The sequence below is a fragment of the Lissotriton helveticus genome, chromosome 9 (genome assembly GCF_964261635.1).
Source record: "Lissotriton helveticus chromosome 9, aLisHel1.1, whole genome shotgun sequence".
In the NCBI taxonomy this organism is placed as follows: Eukaryota; Metazoa; Chordata; class Amphibia; order Caudata; family Salamandridae; genus Lissotriton; species Lissotriton helveticus.
This window is the reverse complement of record NC_136070.1, coordinates 240,563,289-240,590,771: the sequence shown is the minus strand read 5'-3', so window position 1 is coordinate 240,590,771 and position 27,483 is coordinate 240,563,289. Positions and strand designations below refer to the sequence as shown.

At 41.9% G+C, this 27,483-nt stretch overlaps 1 protein-coding gene across 3 annotated transcripts in view; it reads right to left on the bottom strand.

Moving 5' to 3' along the window:
* LOC144781146 (protein-L-isoaspartate(D-aspartate) O-methyltransferase-like) overlaps positions 1 to 27,483 on the bottom strand; it is a 274,370-nt gene that overhangs the window by 136,380 nt on the left and 110,507 nt on the right. For all 3 annotated transcript variants that reach the window (XM_078659811.1, XM_078659813.1, XM_078659812.1), the window contains one exon: positions 19,979 to 20,083. In XM_078659811.1, the coding sequence (XP_078515937.1) occupies positions 19,979 to 20,083 (105 nt within the window). The remainder of the gene's footprint in view (positions 1 to 19,978; positions 20,084 to 27,483) is intronic.

The following is a 27,483-nucleotide window of genomic DNA, read 5'->3' as shown; positions in this document are numbered from 1 at the left end:
GAGGGCAGCACAATGCATGAGCCGTTACCGGACCCAACAATGTTTCTGCATCCATAGGCGCATCCGATTGTAGCGTCAGACAGGTGTCCAACACGCATTCTTCTCCGCACAGCAAGCACCTTAATACAGGTAAAACACATCGATGCCACATTGGTCGAAATGAAAGAAACCAAGTCATGTTCAGGTCTCTAAGCCGGGATAGTCCAAGGATTTTTGATATCCGGTCCCGGTATCCAATGGCTCGGATTGTTTCTTCCCTTGTCGCAGGTGTTTTGTCTGTGACATGGTTTGCCATAGCGAAATATAAGGACCAAGAATAGGATTCCTGCAATTAGTCCCAAAATGAGGGGAAGTCTGCCAAAAATCGAATGGACGAAATCTGGAAAAATACCCAGTATGGCTTTGAATGGTGTTAATGCCATCGAAAATACTGTCTTAAATACTTTTGAGACTCCACTGGTATCAGAAATATTTAAGATTTCATTCAGGATTTCTGCGAAATGTATGGGGGAATTAGTTGATAACAATGAGTGAATCTCTGCAGTCGTCCTTGCGACTAGGAGATCATACGTTTCTTTTGATGACGTGAGCCTGGTCGGCGTCTGAAGAAGCACTGTTTTCATTCTGCTTAAAGTATCAATTCGAATAGAAGTAATTTTCAAGTTAGGCCATGCCCTTGCCTCCCTGTCTGGAAAGGAGCTGGGGAACAATAAGCGTCCACAGCACATGACCTTCGCAGTCGTAGTTATGAGATAAGGAATCCCGGGCAGTAAACTACAACATCTGCGATCCACAATTAGAATGTAACTCCCGTTATAGAGTCTTTTAAAGAATGGTTCTATCTCTGTTGCAGGTGCGCCTAGCTGGTGACATGAAAGGTTATTTGAGTTCCCTTCACAGGCTCCATGCAAACTAATTCCATTACACAGAAGTGTACCGCTTAGTGACATCGCACAATTATTGCCACTAAGAAACACTTTCTGTCCTTTATTACTGACACATGCATGTGAATAGGGCAAGTTCCATGTTGACTTAATGTACCCTTTTCCCAATTTTTCGTACATGCCAGCCTGTATATATTTTTGGCAGTATTGAAACCTGAAGGTTGATATTGGAATATTAATTATCCCATGTATTATCCATTCACTGACAGGTCGTTCTGACATTGTCACTGGTAATCTCTCGAGTTTCTCAATGCTCAGGATTGTATAATCAGCACCCTTCTGTGCCATACTGACTTGTTTATCAGTAAGGTTAAAGATATTGAATAGTGACGTTGTGTTGATTAAACGCCAAGGCACATAGCCTGAACGCAGATTTTGTAACGTCCAGCCAAGCTGTACAATAGAACGCAATTGAGACTGACCGTGTTGTAACAACAGTAAGTCTTGCGATATTATGTCGATTGCTGAAGACACAATGCTGTCCAATGAAAAGATTCTAGAGGACAGAGTCATTAACCCATTGTCCACTACAGAAAGTGATTTTTCCAAATGAATACGGTCAATTTCCCGTATACTTTCTGCTGTCTCAATTTGAGTTACCTTCCAGGCCTCGTTGTAAGCTGCATATACAGAGGCTGCTATGAAGCGTTTTTGACGCTGTTTGCGCGGTCCCATAATGAAATCACGCAAGTCAGCACAGTCAGTAAGTAAAGTTAGGTGTTGCTTAATTTCTGTCAGTGTGGAAGTTTGTAGCCATTGAAGGCAGAGTTTGCCCACACTGTAGGTGGTGATTATCCCTGGGTGTTGTCTTTGGGAATATCTAGGGTCTAGCCTGGTCAATGTGAACCCCTGTGTTTTGTTCAGGAATCTGTCTTGACAGTTATCAGTATCTGTGGGCCAGATTAACCATTGTTTCCAATCAGGATGTGTTCTGTTTTGGTTTAATACATAGTTTACGTCTATCTCTTCATCTGTAGAGCTATTGCTGTTCATAGTTGGCTTTGGAATAGACGGTTTATTTAAGTCTTTGATTTTGGCTAGGCCAAGACAGGTAGTTTGTTGAACAGTGTCATTCAAAAATATAATTTGTTCTGGGATCATGCAGGCTCTAAACAATGATTCTATACCTTGTACTTGCCATTCTTTTGTACCCCAAACACTTTTTACTTCAACATTTTTGTCCCAATAATCAAAACCAAATGTATTCATTTGTGCAAAAAATGAGTCCGAATATATCAATTTCGTGTTTGTAAGCATGGTTTTTGTTCCTATCTTATTTGACAATTTGAAATAAAATGTTTCAGCATTACTTGTGTTGAACCCTGAAAAGTATGAATATTTGTCATAAAAGGTTCTTGAGCTTCCTTTTGGAGGGGTGGCACAATGTTCCCATTGATTATAATTTAAAACATTTCTAGGTTGTGCAGATTTATGTAGAAAATGGTTACCATAGTGGTTGTAACAGTACATACTATCATAATTAGACGAACCCTGCAAATAATCATGTTTGGTAAATTTAGCAGACATCACTAGGTCAGACATCATATTATTAATACTTTCAAAGTCCCAATCATCAGCAAATGTGCTTGGTTTTACAAAGTCACTCAATGAGATCTTGATTTGGTGTGGATATTTCAGGATTTCAACCGGACCATAAATTTCATAGTCAGTGTTGTCCCATGCTACCCCACCCGGTATAGGATTGGCTGTGAAGTTGACTGAAGAAAGTTCTCTTTTCTCGACGTGTGAAGATGTGTGTGGTTTGAGGATCAAGTTGATTTTCTGGCTTGCTGTGTCCATTTTAGCATATTTTCCCTCAATGAAGCGTCCCAAGCATAGTATCATGATGAGCCAAAGTATGAGGATAAATGCACCAAAGGCCACCCAAAATTCAATCCATGGAGAAATCAGATAGGTTTCTTTCAGTTGTTTCAAAAGTTCCTTAGCTTTATCTTTAAAGGTTTTTGTTGATGGCTGTGTCTTTGATTCACTGAGGTCTTCAGAGGAATCATCGAAGTTTATGAAGTAGCCGGATGCCGTTCTGTCAATTGTTCCAATTGCTTCAGGATTACTGTTTCTTGTATATTCGTTTGTTACTTCATTGTAGGTTGGTGTGTCTCTACTAAATGTTTTTATTTGGGTTTTTAGAGGTGTGAGTTCCAATGCATTGTTGCATAGTCCTTGTTGTTGTTCTGTAGGCGTTTCGAATGTGATTAGCCTCTTAGTTGGGACCTCTGTATTGGTAGCAAACCTTGGTGTTCTGCTACTTATCGGGAGTCCACTTGGCCTACTGTTTGTTATCGGCCACATGATTGTGGTTTTACCAGGTCGATAGATACAACTCGGTTCTCCTTCTTACCAGCAAGCGGCGGTAGTACAACTGATCTTGTCCCGTTGATAGACAAGACAGGAACTGCTTTTCTGTAAGAAGGCCCAAATTCCTTCTTTACCGCGATCTTTTCTCTGACTAGATCCCCGACTTTTGGAATCCAGACAGGTCTTGCTGGGACAGGTGGTGGTTCTTCAGTGGTTGTTGGCTGCTGTTTCAACTTTATGTTGCTCAGGTCTTTTCTTGTTTCGTTTAAGTCCTGCAAAATAGCCAAACGATCTTTGATATCAAAGCTTTTTTCCTTCACCACTGAAGTCTGACTGTCAAGATCTAAGACCAACATCCTAGTTCCAAACAATAATTCGTACAGACTGAATCCCCTCAGAGAATTTCTTGGCAGGTTGTTTAGACTACGTTGGACACTTATTAGATGTTTGACCCACCCAGCTCCCGAACCTAATATCCTTTCCGTTATAGATAGCTTTATGCCTTGGTTTTTTCTTTACACCATCCCGTATCCCTCAGGAAGGAAGTGAGAAGAATCCCGCTGTGCTATGCTCATTTGGCCATGTTTCCCCACAGGCTTGAGGGCTAAAGTGAAAACATTGGTCAAACGTAGCATGCTCCTAGCGTATATGCCATTTAGACTCGCAAATCTTTGTATAACAGTCCCGACGTCAGCCGAGTGCTGGGGTCTACATTATAAGTGGAAACTAGTCTTTGTTTGTTAATAAGACGCCTTATTCACACTGGTCTTATTGATTATTGCTTAGCCCTTCTTGAGAGAAACGCCATGGTATTACACCGTTTCTCTCGCCGCTGCGATCTCTGTTGCAGTCCGGGCATTTTTTTTACAAAAGTGTGATGCTGTAGGCTCATACCTGGCCACCAGTACACTGATTGTAGTTCTTCCAGAGAATCTTTTAGTTTGAGATGACTAAGACCCTCACCTATATGTGCGTCTACAATTAACAAAGTTCTCCTGTCCATGTTTGGAATTACTCTATCCCCCACTCCAGGGATTCGAGCAAAAGGAACGGAGTTTGCATCGATTATGTATGTATAACTGAGTGCATAGTTGATCGGTAGCGCTGAGCAGTCGCCTTTTGATGACGTTCTCACCGCCAGCACTGTTTCACCGTCAATGTATTTTACTGTACACTTTTTTCTAGCTACGGAAGCCGATTTAGTTGCTACCGCTGTGGCTGTCTCAGCCAATTAATTCCCTGCAACGTGAACGCCATCACGCTGATGACTCAGTGTATGTATCACGTGAGTCTTTGGTAGTTCTTTTTGTAACAGAACTATTTGTTCCCAAAGCAGTTTTTGCTTTATTGTTGCACCTGTGTCATCTTTGTAACCGTTTTGAATCCATTTCTGCAAATCGTTGTTATATGATTTGACGCAGTAATATGAATCGGACACTATAAGTGTCGGGAATTCGCGATCTGCATTATCTAGCGCCATTTTCAATGCTATTATTTCAGTCTGTTGTTCTGAATTAGTTTCTACTGAGTGTGTTTTTGTTAATAGAGGTCTTAGTTTACCTCCGCGCCACACTTCTTTTGTAATCTCACATGTGGGGTTGTATGCTTGTTCTCCCCAAACGGAGGGTTGAGCATGTCCGTCTGTATAGATTACAAATGAGTACTGTCGTAATGGCAGAATGTCGATTGGCAGAGGGAATGTTCTTTCATATTCTAGATTTTTCAATTCTTTTAATTCTGGATCAAAGTAGTATTTTACTCTGTCCGTTGTAATTGAATTCACCCATTGTATCCATTCCGGATTCAATGCTGTTGTTGGTAAATTACACGGTGTTGTTAATGCCTCAAAGGCTGATTCTGCTGTTCTGACTGTGATACGTCTACCGTCAGCTTTATCTTTTTCTCTAGCTATTGCGGTTTGAACTGCATGAACAATGTTTTCTTTAATGCTGAACTTCTTTTCAGCTTCTGTGTACAAGTGTGATTTGAATGCAATTGGTACCTTTTCTCCCTCATTAGAGGTCAGGTATGTGAATCCGCATCTTCCTGGGATGACTCGAATCACAAGATTGCGTGTGTTATCACGTGTTTCTAATTTTGTTTTAATTAGCATGTCTGTTTGTAAGGATCTCAGAATTTCTGTGTGTATTTGAGTCCAATTGGTTCTTTTAAAATCTGGTTTTATTATAATTTGCAATGTATGTTCTTCCGAAATTTAGGAAGCCTAGAATTGACTGTAGGTTTTTTAGTGTTCTAGGTGCTTGGAGTACGGCACATTTCTCTAGGAAATTGTCAGCCAGGCTTTTGCCTTCACTTGATAATTCATATCCTAAGAACAGGACTGTTAGATGGGCAATTCTAGATTTTTTAAAGTTGAATTTGTAACCCTCTGCTGCGAACCCAAGTATTATGGTGTTCACTCTCTTCAAGTGAGTATCCAAGTCATCATCTGTTGCTGAAACCCCGAAGATTTCGGAAGGAAAAAACGTATAAACGTTCCTTTTCAGGAATGGCGCCCAGGATCTGGAACTCACTCCCTCCTGAAACAAGGCTCATCACCTCCAACACTATCTTTAAGAAGAAAGTTAAAGCGATCCTCATGGCAAAATACACATGACCTATTTCTACGTATCACTCATGAATCTGCGCTGTAAGTCCTGCCCGTCCATGGCCTATTGTACCCTGTATTAACGAATTACGTATTGTATACGCTCACTCCTTGTATTTTGTTATAATGTTTTGATGCACCTGGTTGATTATGTTTATTGTTATATTGTTGACGCACCTGGCTGACTTTGCACACTTTACCCTCTCCACCTCAACGATCCTTACTTCCCTTCTACTCGCACCTGTGGGTCTTTACATCCTGCACACACCCACCTCAACTAGGCCCACCTTTAAACTCTAGATACTCTAAAGACGCTTAAGCAAGTATATGCTCCTTGCTATTGCACTTTATGCTATTGACACAACTGTTTTGTCTATACTCAGTGTACTTACATTACCACACCTATGACCTACCTCATGTCCGTTGACCTACCTATGTAACTAGCACCTTGTACCTAACTACCTCATATATTACTTTGTATATTCGCTTCTTTACATTGTATTTTTACTTTGTATATTCTACTTTGTATTTTTTACTTGTAAAGCGCTCTGATATCTGCAAAGATCTTGTTCGCGCTGTATAAAACTCTCAAAATAAATAAATAAATAAATAAATCATCTGTCAGGTATATGTCGTCGACATAAGATAATGCTTCGTCATCATATGTTTGTAGTAACTCTGTTACTCTCGCTGAGAATAATCCTGGGCTGTTCTTGTACCCCTGGGGTAACCGACAGAATTGTTTTTGAGCGCCATTTATTGAGAACGCGGACAAGTATCTGCTCTCTGGTGCTATATTTTGACAAAAGAATCCATTAGAGATGTCTAATGTTGTTTTGTATTTTTTGCGCACTATGTTATTCATTAGTGCAGCACTATGCGAGTTTTGCACTGCAAAAGTTTTGCAACATGAGTTAAGGTGTCTGTAATCCAAAACTAGACGATATGAATTGTCTGGTTTGGAGACCGGAAACAAAGGGTTGTTCATTTGTGAGGTGCAAGTTTCAATCACCCCCTGGTATTCTAATTGGTCTAGGATTTCTTTTACCTGTTTTTTAGCTTCTTGCTTGATTGGATACTGCCTTTGTGCAGTAGGTTGTGATTTTAACTGGATTTTGTGAGGAGGAGAGTCTTCATCCCATCCTACATGATTTTTATATAAAGCAGGAGCTTGAGCTACTGCCCACTTTCTAGCAAGTGTGTATTTTTTATGAATTGGGATATGATTTGAGAAGGCAGGCATAATTATTTCTTCGCCATGAGGGCAGTCCCTGACAAACTCTGGTGGCCAGTCTTTTTCAGCTAGAAGGATGTCATAGCCCTTGGAGAGATTATCCCAAAATAGTCCCCTTATTTTTCTAGTCTTATCCCCTTCTATACGTAAAGTTATTTCATATATTTTGTGAGGTTTGCTAACTCTGGTGTCTGCAGTTTCCACTTGAAGGTATTCATTCGTGTCCACTGTCTCCAGATGATTCATAAGGACTTTGCGAGCTATGCTCACTTCTGCTGCGCTGTCTAGCATTGTCTGAGCCCATTCTCCGTTTTTCAGTTGTGTCCTCAGTATTCTCGGCATTGTTAATTACTTTAATACTGGCTACCTTCTTTTTTGGAAATTGTAATTTCTTTTTTAGATGAGCAGGTTCCTTGTCTTTGGACTTGACGTGCTCTTCTCTTTGTTCTGATCGTCCTCTTCTTTCCGATTTCTGCGAGGAAGTCTGAAAAGATTGAGAGGGGTGTGTATCAATTTCTTGATATCTATCAGGCTTCTTTATATTATCCCTATTTCTAAGGTTTTATCTTTTCCCAGAGGGCTCACTTTGGGGAGACCTGCTTCCTTGGTTTGGAGATCTTTCTCTCCGCCGAGGAGACCTTCCTCTGGACTGGAATTTCTTTTCTTTAGGATTGGATTGTTTGTTTCCATCCCAGCTCTTTTTTTGTGATGTTAAATTATTATTAAAAATTTTTTCAGGACTTTCAATCAGTCGGGGTTTTACTGGTATTCCACCTAAACTATCTCTACCTAGTTCCTCATAGGATTTTTCTATAATTCTGGCAATTTCAGCTGGTTGGTCTGCTAAATCTGTCTCTTTTAACCTTTGGCGGATCGCCACGTTTGCTGCTTCTCCCTTTATGTTGGCTAGTAGTATTGCCGAGACCTGCTTGAAGTCTTTTAGTAATTTCATACCAAGAGTTAAAGCGGGTTCTGGAACGTATTCATCTTGAATTTGTTTTAGCACATCTGGTATTACCGAGATGGATGGAACACCATGCGTTTTTGTGTAAATGGAAGCAAAGACTGTACCCCAAGTGTCACAGTCCTCCACGTGTGGTGCGATTCCCATTGGAAGACAGATAGTCAGAATCCTGTGTTTTTCTAACGGGGTGGTGTCTGGAAACACCGCCTCTATTTGGGTGATTTTTTGTGCTAACCAGAATGGTATTTGTTCCCGTTTAGCTGGTACTTTGCCTAGGCAGGACTGTATGTTCTGTGGTGTAATTTTATTTGTGTTCCCCTGATGAGGGGTCAGCTGTGGAATTTTAATTGCTGGTTGGATTGTTGAAGTCCGCATTACATATTGGACTAATTGTCTATGTACTTTTATTAATTGTTTTAGTTGTACTAAAAGATCTGCTGCAGACATTCTTTCGATGTCTGGATGTGGTGTGTATCCGGCTAGGACCGGCCACGTTGCTCCTGGTCTACCTAATGGACCGAGCCTGGTGATGTGATTATTATGTTTTAGGGCGCCATTAAACAAGAGCAGGTGCTCTTGAAATTTAAGTGGTACTTCCACCTCCTCGAAAGGAGTGTATTCATTAGGAGGTTCCTCTGTTTTGTAATAGTGGAAGTGCTTTGTTACAGCGTTTGCTGCTGGAAAGTGTATCCATGAATAGAATACCTCTGTCTGCCGATATTCGTGTGCCTCTATTACGAATATGACTGTGCCACCTCTAGGTGTCAGTCCATTTTCTATAAGTTTTAAAGTTATAGATTTTCTTATGTTGACCGGGATGAGTATTATATCCGGGTCTGCTTCTTGCATAGTAATATCAGCTGCTACGAGTTCAGCTGCTATTCTAGCTGCCTCTCTTTCTCCTTCGCTGTCTGACATTGTACTGTCCAGAAGGTTATTCCGTTTGTTTGCAGATCAGGTTTCTTATGGAAACAAAGATTAGATGCACAATATTTTGGAACAGTGTATCCTTCAACGTTGACTAAACCAAGAACCATACATAGGAGTTTCCTCGTGCGAGGTTTGGGGGATATTACCTTTCACCCACTTCAGACGTCTTTGGAGTATTATGGGAAAAAAGGGGTCTGAGTGAAAAAGTTACTCTAATGTCTTGCGTTAGTTTTATCGCCTTTCCAAACGTTTGGGCGCCATGTAGTGTAGTTCCTATTATCCCAATAGGCTCTGCGCATTGGAATAATACCTTCAATAGTATAGGCCTAGACCAGACGTTAACTAGGTCTTCTATTGTCGATATTAGACTTAAAGTTTTGGGTTTGCCAGCTAGCTCAGAGTTCACTAGAAACTTTCTCGAATAGGCAAGGAGGAGTTGAACCTCCCTGGATAGACAAGAAGGGATTTAGTTTCTGACAACCATAGAACATGACAACTTTGCTCTCCCCTAATCAAGAGTGTATCTCTAGAGTCGTGTGAAAACAAAAGACAACTTATTTTACTCAGTCAGTACGTGCATTCTTAGTCTCACCAGTTTGTAGAGAAAAGGAAGAGACGGGCGTGTTCAATAAAAGATGGTATTTATTGATCAGTCTCTTTTCTCATACAAGAGAAATGGATCGATATCGCAATACTTATGGTTAAGTAAAATGCATACAATAAAAGCAGAAGTATAAAATAATACTGTAAAAACATTTATATGGTTTCTAAGCCATATGGTGGTTTAAAATGGATAAAATAGATACATACACATATACATTTGACTAATCGTACTCAACTGGTGTTTCTAACTACGCCTACCCCAGTGTACCTGACCTAAGCCCAATACGTGGGCGGGAATAGAAAGTAGCAGTTTAAGTTAAGTTTGTTTTGCCAAGTGACTGACTCAAGAATTCTCTGCAAGGGGTTATTCAGTTCTGTACCTGAAATCTAGGATGGTTGAGGGATGGTATCTCTCGTCTTTGGTCTCGATATTCCAGGCTGCCTGCAAGGGCTGCTTGGAAGCGCCGGAGCTGGATTTCTCGGCAGGAGAAAGCAGCGTCTCGTTCTCAGCGCGTCAGGAAGGCGGGGCTGCGCCAGCGGGGTCTGCTCTGCTCTGGGCTTCGGCAAGTCTGGCTGCTCCGATCTCGTCACCACCGCGTGTGTTTGCTTAAGGTAATATCGGTAATATTTATACCTGTAAGGTGCAGAGATTGACGTAAGGATGGACATAGATACGTCAATAAGGATGTCATACGAACTGGTCGTTAGCACATTCTTTTGCTGAAGTTCTTGGTGAAATCAAAACAATGGCCGCAGGGTTTTTCCCAGGTTGTCATAGGTTTGATTTGTTTTGAGAACTCCGTATGCCTTATCAGGGGCTGGAGGAATATTGCTTGTCTAATTAGATGGCAAGCGTTATGACCTAATCAGATAACACGTTCCTGTGCCGTGGTGTGGCTTAATCAGATAACGGTTTCTGCATCATGGGATGGCTGCTAGTTAACTTGTTAACCAGAACAGGGTCAGGAATAGGGGGATCGATACAGATCCTATAGGAATACATCACAAAAGGAAGCACCTCCTGAAGGGACAACATGCGAAAAGTTTGTTTTTTGATGTATTTGTTTAGGGCACGTAGGTCCAGAATAGGGCGCCATTCTCCCGATTTTTTCTGTATGAGGAAGAACCTCGAATAAAAACCTCTGCCTCTTTGTAGTTTTGGTACCACTTCAATCGCACCTTTTCTTAGTAAAATTGCGAGTTGGTTTAAAAGTTATTTCAAGTGGGCAGGAGGTTGACCTTTTGGTGGAGAATTGGGAGGAATCTTTACAAACTCCAATGCATGCCCCTTGCGCATAATATCCAGAACCCATTGATCTGTAGTAATCAGTAACCATTTTGAGTAAAAGTCGGAGATTCAACCTCCAACCCTTGAAAAAGCGGGCGGAGTCAGGAATGGTGAGTGGTGAAAGTCATTGTTTTTTGGAAGAGTCCTTCCGTCTGTAAGAGGATTTACCTCTGTATTGTCTGTAGGATGAAGAATGTTGTTGCCTGTATGAATGTTGACTCTGGGAGGAGTAACGTTGTTGACCTTGTTTATATTGATTGGAATTTCCTCGAAAGGAAGAAGTGGAGCCACGACCTCTTGCACCTCGAAAAGGTTGCTTTTTAAACTGGAGAATTTCGAGAGCACAGGCTGTGTCGGTGTCTTTCTTTATTGTTTGAAGAGCCTCGTCGATATGTTGGCCAAACAAAGATTCGCCATCATAAGGCATGTCCAATATTTTCGTTTGTACTTCTTGACGAAAAGACGTGGCTTTCAACCAGCCCTGTCACCTGAGGACTGCTGCACCAGCCAAAAGGCAGAAACCAGTGGAAGACTCATCCACAGCACAATCAATAATTTCGGACTAAATCTTCTCTCCTTCATGAAGAATTTTTAGTGCTTCAGCCTTAGAAGCTTCTGGTTTTAGATCTACATGTGATGATATATCCGACCACATTTGTCGGTCGTAGCGACCAAGGATAGCATAGAATTGGCAGCACGAACTGTAGTTGCAGCCATAGTGGAAAATGTCTTGCCGATAGCATCAGGGCGTCTACCTTCTCGGTCAGGCGGTGCTGATAACGTAGATGAAGGGTTCCTATCCCGACGTTGTGCTGCCTGCGTAACAACAGAATCAAGCTTTGTTTGAGAAATGAGACAAGCAGGTGAAGTTGCAGGGGCCTTGTACTTCTTATCCAGCCTCGGTAGAATAGCTGGAATTGCATTGGGGTTTTGCATGATCTTGAGCCCTTCTTGCCATATAAAATCAATGATGGGAATAGAACAAACCTGTTTCTGAGGCTGATCTTTAAAATCATATAAGAAACAATCCTCATCTCTTGTTGTCATAGGAAGTTGGAATCTTTTTGCCGCTCTTTCCATAAGTAAACGAAAACCACCCATTTCCACTGGTGGAGAATCCAGAGGAGCTGGAGTAGGAGATGGTGTCTGAATCTGGTAGTTGTCCCATTCAGAAAGAAGAGATCTGTCATCCAGCTCACCCTCTTCTCTGTCATCATCATCATCGTTATCATCGTCATTGTTCTCCTCTACGACCTGAGGAGCATCCTGATGTTGATTCTTGGCCGTTGACACAGAAGGTGTGGTAACTGATTCTTTATTAAAAGGAGGTTGAATAGGATCTTGATGTGCTGGAGAGGCCTGTTTTGAACTTGGAAAACAGTGGTAGTAATCATCAAGCATGAATTGGAGATTAGAAATTAGAGTTAAAGGCATTTGTGCCATAGGAATTTGTGGTTCAGGCTGCGTGTCACAAGTAGAAAAATCTTCTTCTTCTAGGTCCTCATCCTCATCAGAGTCCTGACATTTTATAAGTAGTTCAGAGGGACTTCAAGCAGCCTGGAATCTTTCATCATCCTCAGATTCTTCATCATCAGAAGAAAATAACTCAGCTGGAGGTTGAGAAGGATTTTGAATTGGCATTAGGGTATCCAAAGAGGAATGTCACCGTTGAAGAAAAGAGCTTGATGATTTCAATGGTGCCAGATCCCTGGCAGCTGCTGTTACTGTAACAGTCAACGAGGCCGCCGTCAATGAAGCTGCTGCCGACGAAGCCTCCGTCGGTGAAGCCACCGCCGACGAAGCCACTGCCGACGAAGCCACTGCCGACGAAGCCACCACCGACGGAGCCACCGCCGATGGAGCCACTGCCGACGGAGCCACCGCCAACGAAGCCACCGTGCCACCGTCGACGATGAAGTGTGCGTCAATGAAATCTTCTTCTTCTTCTACTTGCTTGACACCGTCGACGAGGCCAAAGGCACCATAGACGAAATGGGCCTCACCTTAATGGATACGAACTTCGACGGTGAAGATGCCGACGACAGGATCATAGCCGGCTTCATAGAACTTGATGTTGAAGTCGTCGACGTAGATGTGACGACGGCAGCTCTCGTCGACGGGGGAAGCGACGACGAGCTCGTCGACGAGATAGGCAGTTTCTGAGTTAAATACATCATAGATGGAGTTTTTGACGCCTGAGAGTCATATCTCGGAGACGTAGAACGTACAGAAAGACTCTGAGGGGGAGAAATCACCCCTTTTGAAGTTGAAGGTTGGATAGTGGGCTTATCCACATGATATTTCTTCACCACTTTAGGTTTTGGAGAAACCTTTTGATGTTCATTGGTTCTCTTCAATGAAGAAGAAGTCTTGACTGATGACACACTCTCCACATCTGAGAGAGGGTTCTCTGAAGTCTTCAACTTCTGTAGCCACAGAAGGAGACGCCCTTCTCTGTCCTTCAGTGTCTTCTGAGAGAAGGTTCTACATATTTTACAGTCCTTTACCTGGTGTTCAGGATATAGGCAATATATGCACTTTTTATGAGGGTCTTCAGAATGAAGTCTCTGTTTCCCACAGGTTCCACAAGGTCTGAAGAGAGGCTTCTTGGTGGTAGACAACATCAAAATTGAGTTTCTGACTCACACGACGTGCGGTAGAAAATCTGAGAGCCTGAGCCTCTGGGGAGAACATTCTAAGAGGGTGCTGACGCCTGATTGGCTGGAATTTGGACCAAAACATAATGACTATGATATATCATAGAAGTGATATGTTGTCTATCTATGGAAAACTCTATGGTTTTTCCTTTTTCTTATGCATATATGCTTGTGTTATTGTTACATTGCTATGTTATGTACCGTGGGACTCCCACTTCGACGACGGAGGATATTCAAGCATGTGAATCTATGAATGACACCCTAATACTGGAGAACAATTGTTTCCTTTGTGGTCAGTAACTCTGAATGGACATTTATGCTTGTTCATAGAGAATCGTTTTTGACCTGTCAAGCATAATTGTTTCTGTTGGGGATACTAGAAATCTGCCCTTGAAAGAGTGGAAGGTGTTGCACTTCCTCTCCTGTCTAGGGTGGCCTCAGGCTAAACAGAATATTGAAGAACACTTGGTTCTGCTCATATTCACTGGGGGAATTCAAATCTCAGGCTGTTTGTTCAGATCCCCCGTGATGTAGTGCATCAAAAGGAAGATGCCCCAGGAAATAAACTTTTTGTTTTTTGGGCACGGTGTTCAATGCCATGAGACTGTTGGCTCTTTGAGAGTGCAGTAAACAAATGCCCTCTGCCAGATAAACTTTCCAATCTTGCTTGAATACCATACTTTGTAAAGGTGTGTTTCAAATAGATACATTTAGCATAAACTTACTTAGACAAATTAATACGTCTGAGGTCTTCATGTCCTCTGAACTAACAACTGAAAGGTCTATTTTCAATACTTTTTGCTCTCCAGATCATCTTTCATTATTATATATTAATATGTCCCAGTTTTATAAAGAGACAACCCCTTCTAATATTTCAGCAAAGTGATTCCCTAAACTATCTTGTAAACCATGAAGAGGTTTGGATGCTAATAGATCAATATGTGGTTTTAATGTTATCTTCTTAAAAATGTCTATTTTAGGTTGAAACACAAATATTTTAGACATGGAGTTGCAGTTTTGAAGACCAGCTCCAAAAGGTTGACATTTCCATGAATTCCTAATGCATACAGAGCCACATTCTCAAGCAAATTAAGGGAGTCCTTTCTGTATACTATGCTGAACTTACATTACTTGCACTGAAACATCCAGAGATACACCACAACTTCATCAACGGATGCTTTTCAGTTCAACTGTCAGGTGTTATTTCGATCGGACGGATTAAGGTCGATGAAGCGAAAGAGGTAACAGCCAGCAAAGACATACAGACTAAAGGTGGTACGACAAGATTCAACTTTAAGGCGGATGCTGTGAAAAGATATTATATGACGGCTGAACACAGAATCGCCTTTTTGAGTCAGATAAGGGAAATGGTTCGTAACAACAGATCAGATCTAACGCATGCAGATCTACATAAGTCACGATTGAAAAAAGACAAAGATATTGTTAAAAGAGCTGTTAGTCTGGTTCAAAGCTGGATAAACCCATTTGTTGGCCCACATGCTCTCATTAGCAGGGGCGGCTCCTCCACAAGGGCGGAGGAGCATTGCCCCACTGCTTTCTAGCAGAGTGAGAAAGCCAAAACATAAAATGGTAACTTTGAGTTATTACCATTTAATGTTTGATTTGCGCAGCAGTCAGGCGGGTGGGCGTGGCTGCTCTGCTCTTTGAGCAGGGCGGGGGGGGGGGAGTGGTTTGACCACTCCTGAGTGTGCAAAGACTGTTTGGTCGACCCTCTCGGGCCACCCAAACCAGTCATGCGCAGTCTGCCCTTCTCCATGCAGGCAGCATTGCAGCCTGCATGGAGATCAAGCACCTGGCTGGGTGCCTTCCCGACCAATCACAATACTGCTTGCATCATTGTAATAGGTTAACCGTGGGGGTAATTCCGCCGCGGTTTAGCGGAGTGGGCAGGGCCACGTCGGCCAACGGACGTGCGCAGCACTACGAAGGTAGTGCGCGCGACGGCTGTTGGCCGACCGAAGCATGCAAGGGGTTAAGGGGAGGGAGTCTGGCTTCCTGCTTCCTGCACCTGTCGGAGGCGCAGGAGCAGAGAAGATGCGGGAACCAGTGGAAAGGTAAATGTAATTTTATTTCTTTGATTTTTTTATTTCCCCGGAACATCCCCGCGATCACCCCCGCAAATCCCACCTCCAAACGACCCCTCGTGCCCGCCCCCACCCACAAGCAATGCAGGCTGCTACTGCTCATTAGTTTTGCCACAGCAAAAAAAGGCATTGCAAGACATACTATTAGATATAATGCAGGCGCATGAAATAGGTGAACAGTGCTATACTAACTTTTTGAGTGACTTGAGAATAATCCACCTATTAAGAAGTTTCATGATCCAATGAAAATGAACAAACTAAAAACATTCACTAACACGTCCAAGAAGAAGGCAGTGCACAGCAATGGCAGAACAATCATCATGAAAGAAGGCAAAGAACTATCTAGTCCAATCACTGTGACAGCACAGAATCAGAACCTTCAAATGGCGGATGCACCCTCTCATGCCTTATGACCTTTACCATAGGCTTTAGCAACTCCAGAAGGTAGGTTGCGAAAGACAAACAAAGTTGTTTTAGCAACATACTTGCAGCAAAGTTACCCCGGCTGATTATATCTGGAAATTCAGCCACGCTGATTGATGGTATGGTTCTTTTTCAGAGAGTAAAAGGAGAGGGATCAAACTTGTGTGAAGTGGATATGCCTGTCTTGTCCATGGCTTTGCAGGAAGGGAATCGGAGTCAAAGAATCAATGTTGTGACGTCTATTATGAACAGCGAAAGGGCAATCAAAGGGGAAGAACTTGGGCACCAGTTACAGAGCATCTTATCTTCTCAGATTGTCAGACAGTGGAGGAAATTCCTAAGCCACGTAAGGAATAAAATAACTTTCATCGCCTTTCTTGTTAACAAATAGAGCTAACCAGAGTTGTTTGTAAAATTTGAGAATAACACACTGTTCACGAACTGTGAAGATAAATTCAACAAAATCACATCTGAAGGGAGACACGAAGTGCCCGATCTCAATAGTACACAAAAGAAGCAGATGGTTGTTTGATGCTGCATGCTGCTAATGAGGGTTATGATGCAGTAATGACCAGCTCAGATGACACCAATGTGTTTATGTTGTGTTTGGCATTCCATGACTGAATCATGGCTAAATTGTTTCTGAAATGTCGTATTAAAATATGCATGTGAGTCCTTGACATTGGGAAAATAGCTTCAACTCTTGGCCAAAATGTTTGTCCAGCTAGGATGGGTCTCCGTAAGTTTAACAGATGTGACACAGTAAGCGAAATTTGTGGGAAAAGGAAAAGTGAGTGCATTAAAAATCCTATCTGCCAATAGACATACACAGGAAACATTTTCACAGCACGGAGACGAATGGGATCTCTCTGAAGAACTAATGGACGAATTGTAGCATGCTCATTCTTGATCTATGCAACAAAATCTTCGGTTCATCAGGTGAATTACTTGAGATATCACCTATTTTGCTCGAAGAAGGGTGAGATAGACAGTCATCAACATCCGCCTAGCAGGGACTGTCTGAAAAAAACAACGCGAACGTGTGAATCATCAAGCTGTTATAAGCAAGCGATGTCTTCTGAAGGATCCACAGACACAGAGTGCAATTGGGAGTGGGTGGAAGTTGGAAAACCACGAGGGAGCAGAGTTACATCTACTAGCTTGCAACTCTATTAGGAACTGCCAACATGTGTCTGGTGTCTAAATGACCTCAAGTGCACTGACATGTGCAGACTTACCACCTATGAAAATCAAATTGACGCAGAGAATGATGACACCTATTCGGAAGGAGATGACGATGAATGTGAATGATAAAATTGTGTTTATGTTCATTCAGGACATACATTTCCTATATAAGATGTAACAACTATTATTTGAAATTGTAAGTGAAAATTATGCATATAATCAATATATGAGGAATACAATGAGGTTTTGTTGTTAATATTTCAAGGACTATATTGTTATTATTACATTTAATAATCATAATTATTTTTAAATCATATTGAATTTGACCAATCTGATGGAATGAGTTTATTTTTCCACATATTATGATGAATTTGTATGCTATTTATCAAAAATATGAAGAAAAAAAAAATCGGCTATGATTGCTAATTCAATAATATCAGACAAAAAGGCAAGAGTGATGACTTGCTATCATATATTTTTCCAACTCTAGGCATCCATACCTTGCAAAAAAATCACGTTAGAACTAGGACTGAGAGGTAAATTCCGTTCTGCTTGCAGAATTTGGGTAATTTTGCGTTCCGCGGAAAATGCTGAATTGTCAAAAATTTAGCTATCCGCGGCTGTGCAGAATTTTTTGCTTGTTTGCGCTTTCAAAATGAGTGTTGCGTGTTCGCGAGATATTTCCCCCCGAGCAGGCAAACAGCGTTCGCGAACAGGAAAAAAGCATCGTGAATGGGAGGAACAAGCAATTCCGCGTGTTCGTGGAACTTTTGAGTGCTCACGGAGATTTTATACCATGTCGCGGAGCTTTGCGTATCACGACTACGCAAATTCCGCCCACCCCTAGTTAGAACCCATCTCCCCGAGTGGTACCAAAGGCATACATTTGGGGTCCTGCTCATGGACTAATTGAAGCTATAGTTGCAGTATTGCTATGTATATGCACAGTATGTATACTTATACAAATACGTTTAAATAGTAACAGATGTAAGATTACTGAGTATGCCTGGAATTCAATATAGAACTCTACCCAACATGTTCCTAGCCTAACTGATATGAGAAGCCCATTACAATGCATCTTTTATCCAGAATTGAAAGTGCAGCATGCAGAATATGCACATTTATTGCATAATTGTGTTCTCCAAATCATCTCTAAAAATCGGTATTCAGTATTAACACAAAGATTTGGCAGTGCCCAAGAGCTATGTATGGGAGAAAAACAGGGGAGTGAGTACCACGTGTTTTTTTTATTCATCCTCTTAATGACTTCCTCCCCACTAGAACATATGGTCTATGGAGGAATATACCTAATGCCTATGTAATCGTTATGTAACAATATACTACTTGCAGCATAAAACCCATTAAAAGTTGTTTAAAAAAACCAAGACATTTGAAAATTATAAAATTCAAAAATGGTCAGTGGCCATATCACTTTATCATGAAACTCAATAGCAATTTGCATTACTGCAATTTTATGTCATGTAATCACATAGAACTCATTGCTAATACCACTTGGTAAACTCCTGTGTTTGAGATTTACAACACTCTTGTTAAACCACAGTGATTTGAGCATCAAGTCGGTGATCTAAGGTTATTAAGGGCTTGGTGGAAGGTTTCTGTAGAGCTATATATTCTACCACAGTTTAGTTAATCTTCTTGCTCTTTAGATATTCCTATATAAGTCGCCTCATCACCGCAATTTGAGCCAGTTTGTGTTCATGGGCTGGAATTTAACATGCCCTTTTAGCCATCTATTGTCCCAATACTTTCAATCAATGCAGTCACCTGAAGTGCTTTTTCAACATTTAAGAGCAATTTAACCAGTCAACAACACTCCATTCTTACCACATCCATTATTTGCAAAATGTGCATATGATCTGTCACTTCCTAAATGAGCCATCAACCTCAGGTGATAGCTGTGAGTGGACAAAATGTACAAGTCATACGAACAGGAGATAACACACAATTAATCAACAAAAAGCCACAATATACAAGACGTTTGACTTCCTGAGTTATTATTCCAATGTCAATAACATACCAGGAACATGTATGTGGAGATATCCATTTTTTTCAAATATAGTTCTGATGTCTGGCCATCTTAAGTACAACCTGAACCACAGGGCTAGATTATTGCTTATCTTTCTCCTACTTGAACTCAATGACGTATATAAACAATTGATACTAACAAGTGGTCTACGGGATAGGATAGAAAAAGCATGAGTTTATAAATATTTTGTATAGTGGGACATGCTTCCGGAAATCACTCAGTTCATTTTAACCATCTCCTGGCCAACTAAGTCTCTGTTTCATTCCATGCTGCTCTGCTATTTCTAGGGCCTCATAAACGCCTATAGAGTATGTTTTCCAGCCATTCCACTTAGGGCGTTCTCACACTGGATCCTACGTAACAGCAGATTATCCACTTCATGATAATGAGTATGCTACGATGTTGTATCTTTGCTGTGTAATTTATTTTTGTGAGTAAATCATCAATTATCCAGTGTTGGATGCACGTAAAGAGCTCTTTTAAAAAGCAGAATGAATGCACAACACAATGAAGTCAAACCAAATTAGAACTAGATTTGTAACCCTAGTTGTGCCCAAGACTTTAGGGTCAGCATCGCATGGTGCCAGTGTCAACTCACCTGTAAAAGATACATTTAGAAATGGCACAGAATACATATGTCCATCCCCCTTCTCAAACAATCAGCAGATTCTTACCAATGGTCTGGGGGGAGTCCATGTATGGGAAATTTTTGATGTAATGACCTCTGTCTGTGGCCAAAAGTACTTCGTAGACACGCTGAGAAGTAATTATTCCGTTTTCTAGGGAATATGTAAAGACACACAATTAGGTCATCCGAAACATTTCCATCATCAGTTCAATAACAGTCATGTGTTGTTGTTATTGTAGCTTTAAGTCAACCTCATATTTTGCTTATAAAGTGCTGATAATTATCATTAACAGTTAAATCAAATGATTTCTCAATCCCAGCACTTGGAAGATTCATTACTACTCCAGCGATAGCCCTTCTTAATTCATTAAACATCATTTATGCAAATGAATTAACTATTTATATAGTAATAAGAATTTCAATATATTACATACGATCAAGTTCCTTACTCTCAGAATCGCTCTTCCACAGGGACTAACTGCAGATGCTTCGCCTTTTAAATTCTCCCAGGAGCAAGATTTTCTCCACAATTGCAAAGTGAGGGCTTCAGCATGTTTTATTCAATATGTGGTCTCAGAGCTTGCTTGGTGTTAATCCCGCTAGACTCTGGCACCGGACTACTATATGGCGTGACTTGAGGCTATAGAATCGGGTCTCGACAGTGCATTCCGTCGCTGCCCAAGCACTTAGCACTCCCATGGCCGAAACGTACTGACCATTGTAATTGGAGGAGCTTTTGTTTATAAAACTGACTCATTCATTTTGAACTGAGGGAGCAAGTAATAAGCGTAGGGCTTTTTGACTTCCTCCTGGTGGATTATGAACTAAATAACAAGACGAACACCTACAAGTTTTATATCAACAGCGAGGGACAAGGAACAAAACAATTTGCGAAATGTATCTAAGTCATATGTCTGGGCTATATGTTAATTAATTTGTATATACTGTCCAGTGGCATTAAGGAATTTTTTAGATAATCTTTTTGTTTGGCACCACGCATAAATCATGTTGACCAGTTGGTAATTCTTCTACAATGAAATGGTCATTTATCATTTCAGGTATCAAATGATAAATGACCATTTCATTGTAGAAGAAAGTACCACAGCTTTTAGTTCATCCCCACAGTATTTGGTTTTCTGTTTTCCTTTGAGTTTAAGCCCAAGTGCACCAGAAGCAGCATTATAACAGTAAGTTTGCAAGTACTAGCTCGGATTTCTTTGACAAAGCCCCTTAGGGCTGTCAGGGGTGCTTTTGGTACTGTACCACAGATCACATTATTTATGCAATCAGAACTGAGGTCCAAAACTTTGCCACACTATCACACTGCCATGCCATTAAAAAAAATCTGCAGTACGTGTGACAAACTGCAAGCAATGTTTGTCGGCCAGGAGCTCCATTTCATATAATCTAGTGGTTGTGTGACATAGTCTGTGTAGAAATGTATAGGGTCTGAGTGCGAGTTCCTTGTAATATTCTGACCCATGCGTAAACTCCTGGTTGGAATTACGAGTTTGAAGGTATTTTGCACATCCGATTACTATCGGATGTGTTAAATAAGTCAACCTTCATTACATTTCAGCAGGTCAAACCTGCCAAAATTTATCAGGGGAAACCGTACGGTATTTACTGGATTATGTGCATTTTGGTTGGTTAAACACCAAAATCCGCATGATATTCCCCATGAACTGGTAATAGGTCTTATGTATTGCACCCGAAAAATAACGCACCATGTTGTATCGTTATTTATCTGGGGCAGTAAATAACCCACTCTTGGGCTACTGTGGAAGTGTTGCCTATCTCTTTACATGTGCTGTCAATCAAAATTAAAGGAATTCATTAAGCAGTGTACAGTCGGTGGTGGTCTTGAGATCTTGCTGAGTGATAAAGCTACCTGCTAAATCCCTGGTCAATTCCAGATTCATTCGCCTTAGCCATATTCTGAGTCGCTCATCTGCCGTGATAGGCAATGCTGGGTTCTGAACCAGGCTCAGACCAACAGAGTAGAGACAGTCTAGGCGAGCCCCGCGATGCAGCCAGTTCAAAGCCCATATCACCCATTTAATAGTGTCTATCTTTCCTTTGGGGGTTTCTGGGGAGCACAGACCACAGTGCTCAGAGGGCAAAAGTCAACATTATCTGCCCCCACTGTAAAGTGTTGCTCGGATTGTGGTATGAATTCAGTAGTCTAAATACTGGGCCTAAGCGCTATTATAATGCAGATGCATACTGTTCAAACGGCAGGGTGAATGGTTCCCAAGATTGCCACAGCTGCCTGCCGGCCCACATCAGACTAATCAGGAGGGATCTGATGCGGTCAAAGAATGCCCTCGTCAGTGGGATACATATATTTACAAAAAGGTAAAGGATATTGGGCAGTACCACCATCTTTGCGATGGCTATTCTCCCAGCAAGAGATATTGGAAGTCTGGACCAGGTAAGGACCCCGCTCCTCCGGGCACAGGACGATTGTGCTGTAGTGTTCCCGCCATATTTGCGTGATGTCACTGCTAATCCAGATCACTAGGTACTACACAGTCGAATCGGCCCACCTCAGTGGGAACTCTGTCCCGAAATGTGCTATTATTGTGGTCAGGGGAAAATCAGCGAATGCGGTGACAAGTTAAGGGCGAGTCTCTTTGCTATATTTCCATCAATCCCGGCTGAGGCCCCGCAATTGCTAGTCTGTTGGTGGTCCTGCAAGGCACGTCGCATCTGTTGAGCATGCAAGTGGTAAAGACAGCTACAAATCTAAATAGTGGAGCAAATGCAGTAAAATCTCCTCACGGCTGGGGTGAATTGATGCAAGTTCTGGTGAGGTTCAGAAACAACTTTCAATTGGAGAGGAGGGAGATCCGGGCTTCTCCTCAATCATCTGATAAACTGGATGGCAACATGAGTGCTTGGGCTTGGTCATATAAATTTGGCTTTGAATTGAGTCCCTCTGGATATTTATGGATACTTCTTCCAGTCCTGGACTTGTGTGATATCCTAATGCATTCTGGATTTTGTAGTCTTGTTTTGCTGCCATCAAACCACTAAGACTAACAAACCTGAAGGCAATGATTTGTAAGTGAAAGGTTCATGACTGGATGCAGTGCTTGTTAAGACCCGGAGTGAGATGGTCATCCTAGTGAAATGATGGGTAATTTGGAACAAAACTGCTAAGGTCATAGATGTGAAGTAATTGTATTAATTCCACCCACCCCTCCTAACTGTGACCTGAAATCATTATGTTATAAGATACATGTGTTCTTGCTCCATCACGGGAACAGAGGACTATAAGAACAAGATCTGCCAAGCCTAAATTAATGGTCCCTAAAGAAAGACATGTCTCCAGAATATTAACTACTGAACCAATCTATGATATGGAAGTCATGGAAAATGTATGTAGGACTTCCCTGATCTACTTGGGGTGGATCTTCTAGAATGCGTATCCTTTGTGAAACCGGACATGGTAGGCACTTGGAGTTGTTCTGGGCAGCCAAGAAGTTTGTTGGAGTATAACATCAGACATCTACTTGAAGGAGCAAGATGTTTAACCACCGAACTTGAATTGATAATGATGGAAGACAAAAGGTCAGGCTCATGTAGGTAGCTGCTTCTGACTGAATTAAACATTGGGATTTCTACAGCTAGCCAGTGTAAGAAAGTGGCTCTGTATATACTGGACCAAAGTAAGGTACAGTGTGTATAGAATCCCCAGTCTCCAGAGGTATGGCAGAGGTTAAAGTTAGATATAACCTTACTCTAGTGGTAACTTGGTGGAGCAGTAAGGCATTATCAGAGGACAGTGTAAAGCATTTGATGTACACAGTCAGCAAATGGTCTCACACACTCAAAAACTGAACCCTAGGCCAATTGTTTTATATCAAAAGATATAGTTGTTTTATTTTAGAACCAACAGGTATCAAAATATACTTTTCTCAATATGAGTGACTTTAGGTAATTACTTTGCAAAAAGGCAATAGACTTTGTAAGAACAATAGCTACAGTGGTTGCAATAGGCAACCCAATTTCAAACACAATTTAACATTGAGCTCAATGGGTTTTTCTACATAAATGCAATAGATTACTTTATGGATTACTTTTCTAACCACAGGACTGGATCCTGGATTCAGTCCCGGGACATAAGCTATAAACAGTTAAGTAAAAGCATTTTGGTTACAGTTGTGATTTTTAAAGAATATAAATGTATTTTCAAAGTTGACACTTAAAAACTTTTCAGTGAAAACCAAGCAATGTTATCCTATGGGAGGAAATTCAAGTCACAGGTAAAGTAGGTTCTCGTTACTTTTGTAATCCAGTACTGGACCCCTAGGTTCAGCAATCTGACCTCTACCTAAGACAGGTAAGTAATTACGCTTTGTAGTTGGTATGATTTTTAAAGAATATTTGCAGTTTGCAAAAATCGACACAGAAAAACAGTCAATGGTTTCCTATAGAATAAAATTCAGGTTACTGGTAAGTACAGTTATGATTAATTTTTCGGTTCAGTACTGGGCTACAAGGCACAGTACAGGCTTCTCTCCTGATCACAGGTGAGTCATTCGGAATTCGTTATTCAGCTGATTTTAGATGAATATTTTAAAGTTTCAAAACTCCACACTTAAAAGAAATTTCAAGTGAAACCAGTCAATGTTAACCTATAGAAGGAAAATGAGTTATCGGCTTTTAGGTAAGTACTCGACTGGTGAAGTTAAGGTTCTGGGCATAGACTCGGGGGTCTCCCAGGGTCGGAAAGGTACAGTGGTTACACCCTCAGCGGCACAGGGGCAGCCGGGTGCTGAGAGAGTATGCCCAATGCAATCCAATGGAGGGTAGGGGGCCTTTGGTTGGTGGCTGCAAGCAAGCAGGCCACGCGGCTGTGGGAGCTGAGCTCCTGGTCACTTACTCAGGGCAAGTGGGGAAGTAGAGTAGGGTAGTAGTTACAATTCCAGCGGCACTCGGGCGGCTGGGTGCAGGGTGCGTTTGAGCCGACGGGCGCACATTGTTTTTCAATGGGAAAGTTAAAAAGTGAACAAAGGCTGCAGGCTCGGGGACGGAGATTCTTCAGGTGCGACCACCACTTCGAGAGGTAAGTTAGGATCTTGGAGAAGAGGCAGGTACCCCAAAGAAAGGCACAGGGAGCCGCGGGGCGCCGGGTGAAGGTGTCTTTTGGTGTCGGTAAATCTTAATAAAAAAACCGATAAGAGGAGGGTCCTAGGGAAGATTTTTAAAGACCATAAACAGTTACATTCCCTATTAATACTATACACAAAACACTGAGTAACTGAAGGTCTGAACGTAAAGTGTAGAGGAGAGTCTAACCACTGACCTAATCTTTAGTCAAAACGTAGTGAAAGGAGTCGATAACTCCAATGCGTGGTACTTCTTCAGGTGAAAAAGTACCCATCAGTCATCTCTCGGTTCCGCCCATGTCATCATTTGGGACTCCTTTCACCAAGGAGAGAGCACTTGCATTAGTTGTAATTGCACAGTGTATATATGGATGCCCCAATGCAACTAAGAGAATGGGTAGTGTAACCTTTGGAGGTGACTGAAAAGCAGTGCGTGAAAAAGTGAATGAAAACGTGAAATATGTCAAGGAATATAAAAATTGGATAATAGAGAGCTAAGGAACTTTATTAGGTGTCTCTCATATTTCCAAGTCTAAAAACCAGTGCGGGATCATAGCAGTTTTAAACAAATGTCTGCTATATTGATGTAAAAGGTCAACTTGTTTCTGCAGTTGGTGGACCTCAGATGGTGTCCGCTTCTTTCTTCAGGACCATAACTTCGCTGCTGCATATTGATTAAAGGAATGTGTTTAAATTGTTAAATAAACTTAAAGATGTCACCTGGACGTCTTTGTAGAATAATCGTCCTTCTAAAGGAGATGGCTTCCGTGTAGAACAGGTCAGTGCATCAGACTTACACAACAACACATAAAAAGAAAGAACAAAGACACATTGGTAATTGTAGAATCACTTCACGTTTAGTGGTAGGTATATGCATTCATCCTTTAGTACCTGCAGTACCCAACAATAGAGAACTCAGCCTCACTCCTAGGCCGTCGTCCACTTACCTTATTGGTAGGACGTAAAAGCTGCGCCTCACCTGGCTGCGGCTCAGGTAGCAAGAGCACCGCTCTATTGAAAACAAGCAACATTGATCAAGGACAGTTAGTTTCTAATCTATTGCCCCTGGTCGGCGTTGTTTAAAACTTGAGTGCATGTGGAGGAATCACCCGGCCGGAACCACCAGTCGTTCAACCTCCCTAACAGCTTCATCTCATCTGGTCACCAGACAGGCGGTCTGCCCCTTTAGCTAATTGGGGCTCATCTGTCTTATTGTACGTTAAGCCCACTGTGTTCCTTAGCTTCGTGTAGATGGTTAAATATCTAGCATAAATTCCCCGTGGTATCTCGGGATGTTCCTGATGTCATGTTCGGTAGACATAACTCGGTCACCCGTGCCTTTTAACTATTCTGTGTCTAAGGTAGAGAAGCGCTCAGGCCCGATCACTCATGGGCAATTGTATTGTCAGGATTCCCCGGCCGCTGGTAAATCACTGCCTGCAATGCTAGTCGGTAAGGGGCTCAAAAAACTACAACCCCCATGATCCTTAGCGCGGCGCGCTGGAATGACGTTGTGCGACCGGAAGGAATATCAGGGCGTTTGCAGAGAGAGACGCTGCCGATTATTCCTCCTGGCGAGCAAGTTGTTTGCTTGTATTTCCTGTTTCTAGTTGGCGTGTTCGTGGTGAGCTGAGGTAAGCTCACGGTATCGTGGCTCTGGATCCGTGGTTTCCTTAGGAGGGGCTTAGGAAGCGCCCGCAACGAGAGCAGTGTTCCGGTGTTCTCGGCACCGGTCTAGTGGATTACTGTGGAGGGGCTTAGGAAGCGCCCGTGTTCAGAGCGGAGAACGCTGTTGCAGGTTTTCCACTGATTGGGGGGGTGCTTGTGGTTGCGTGCATTCCTGGGAGCACTGTGTTCGTTTATCCACTACAAAACAAACTAAGGGGAGTGTGCTGCTCCTACACCTGCCGGACACCTAGGTTTAGGTGCCGCATGTTCATCTAGGAGCCTTAGTCGTTACTGTTGGCGCCTGCAGAGAAGTATCTGTATAAACGCTGAGTTGTTGCTTTGCGCTGGGCATATGTTCTGTTGCTGAGTTGGTACCAGGAACTTACTTGGTGAACTCTATTAGGGGTTGTATGAATCATTTAGGGGCTGACCTTTTTTGCTTACTGCATTGACCCTTGAACTTGTGGATCATACATATCCTCGGAGGGGGAAACCTTACGATCAGTAAGAAATTACCGGAAAGGTGGGATAATTACCTGTTTTGTATCCTGGGGCATTCTGGCGTACTTCATCCCCAATCTGGGTAGGTGTACTTACATTTCCTCTGTTCATCTGGCTAATGTTACCGAAAGGGGAAAAACAGTGGTATACTTATGATTTCTTTTGTTGTGTCTTTAAGTAGGAAAACCAGGGGATTTAGAAGAAGCCCTTTATATCACCCTTTGTATCTGCATACCTGTAGGTTATTGCAGGTGAGGAAAAGAGT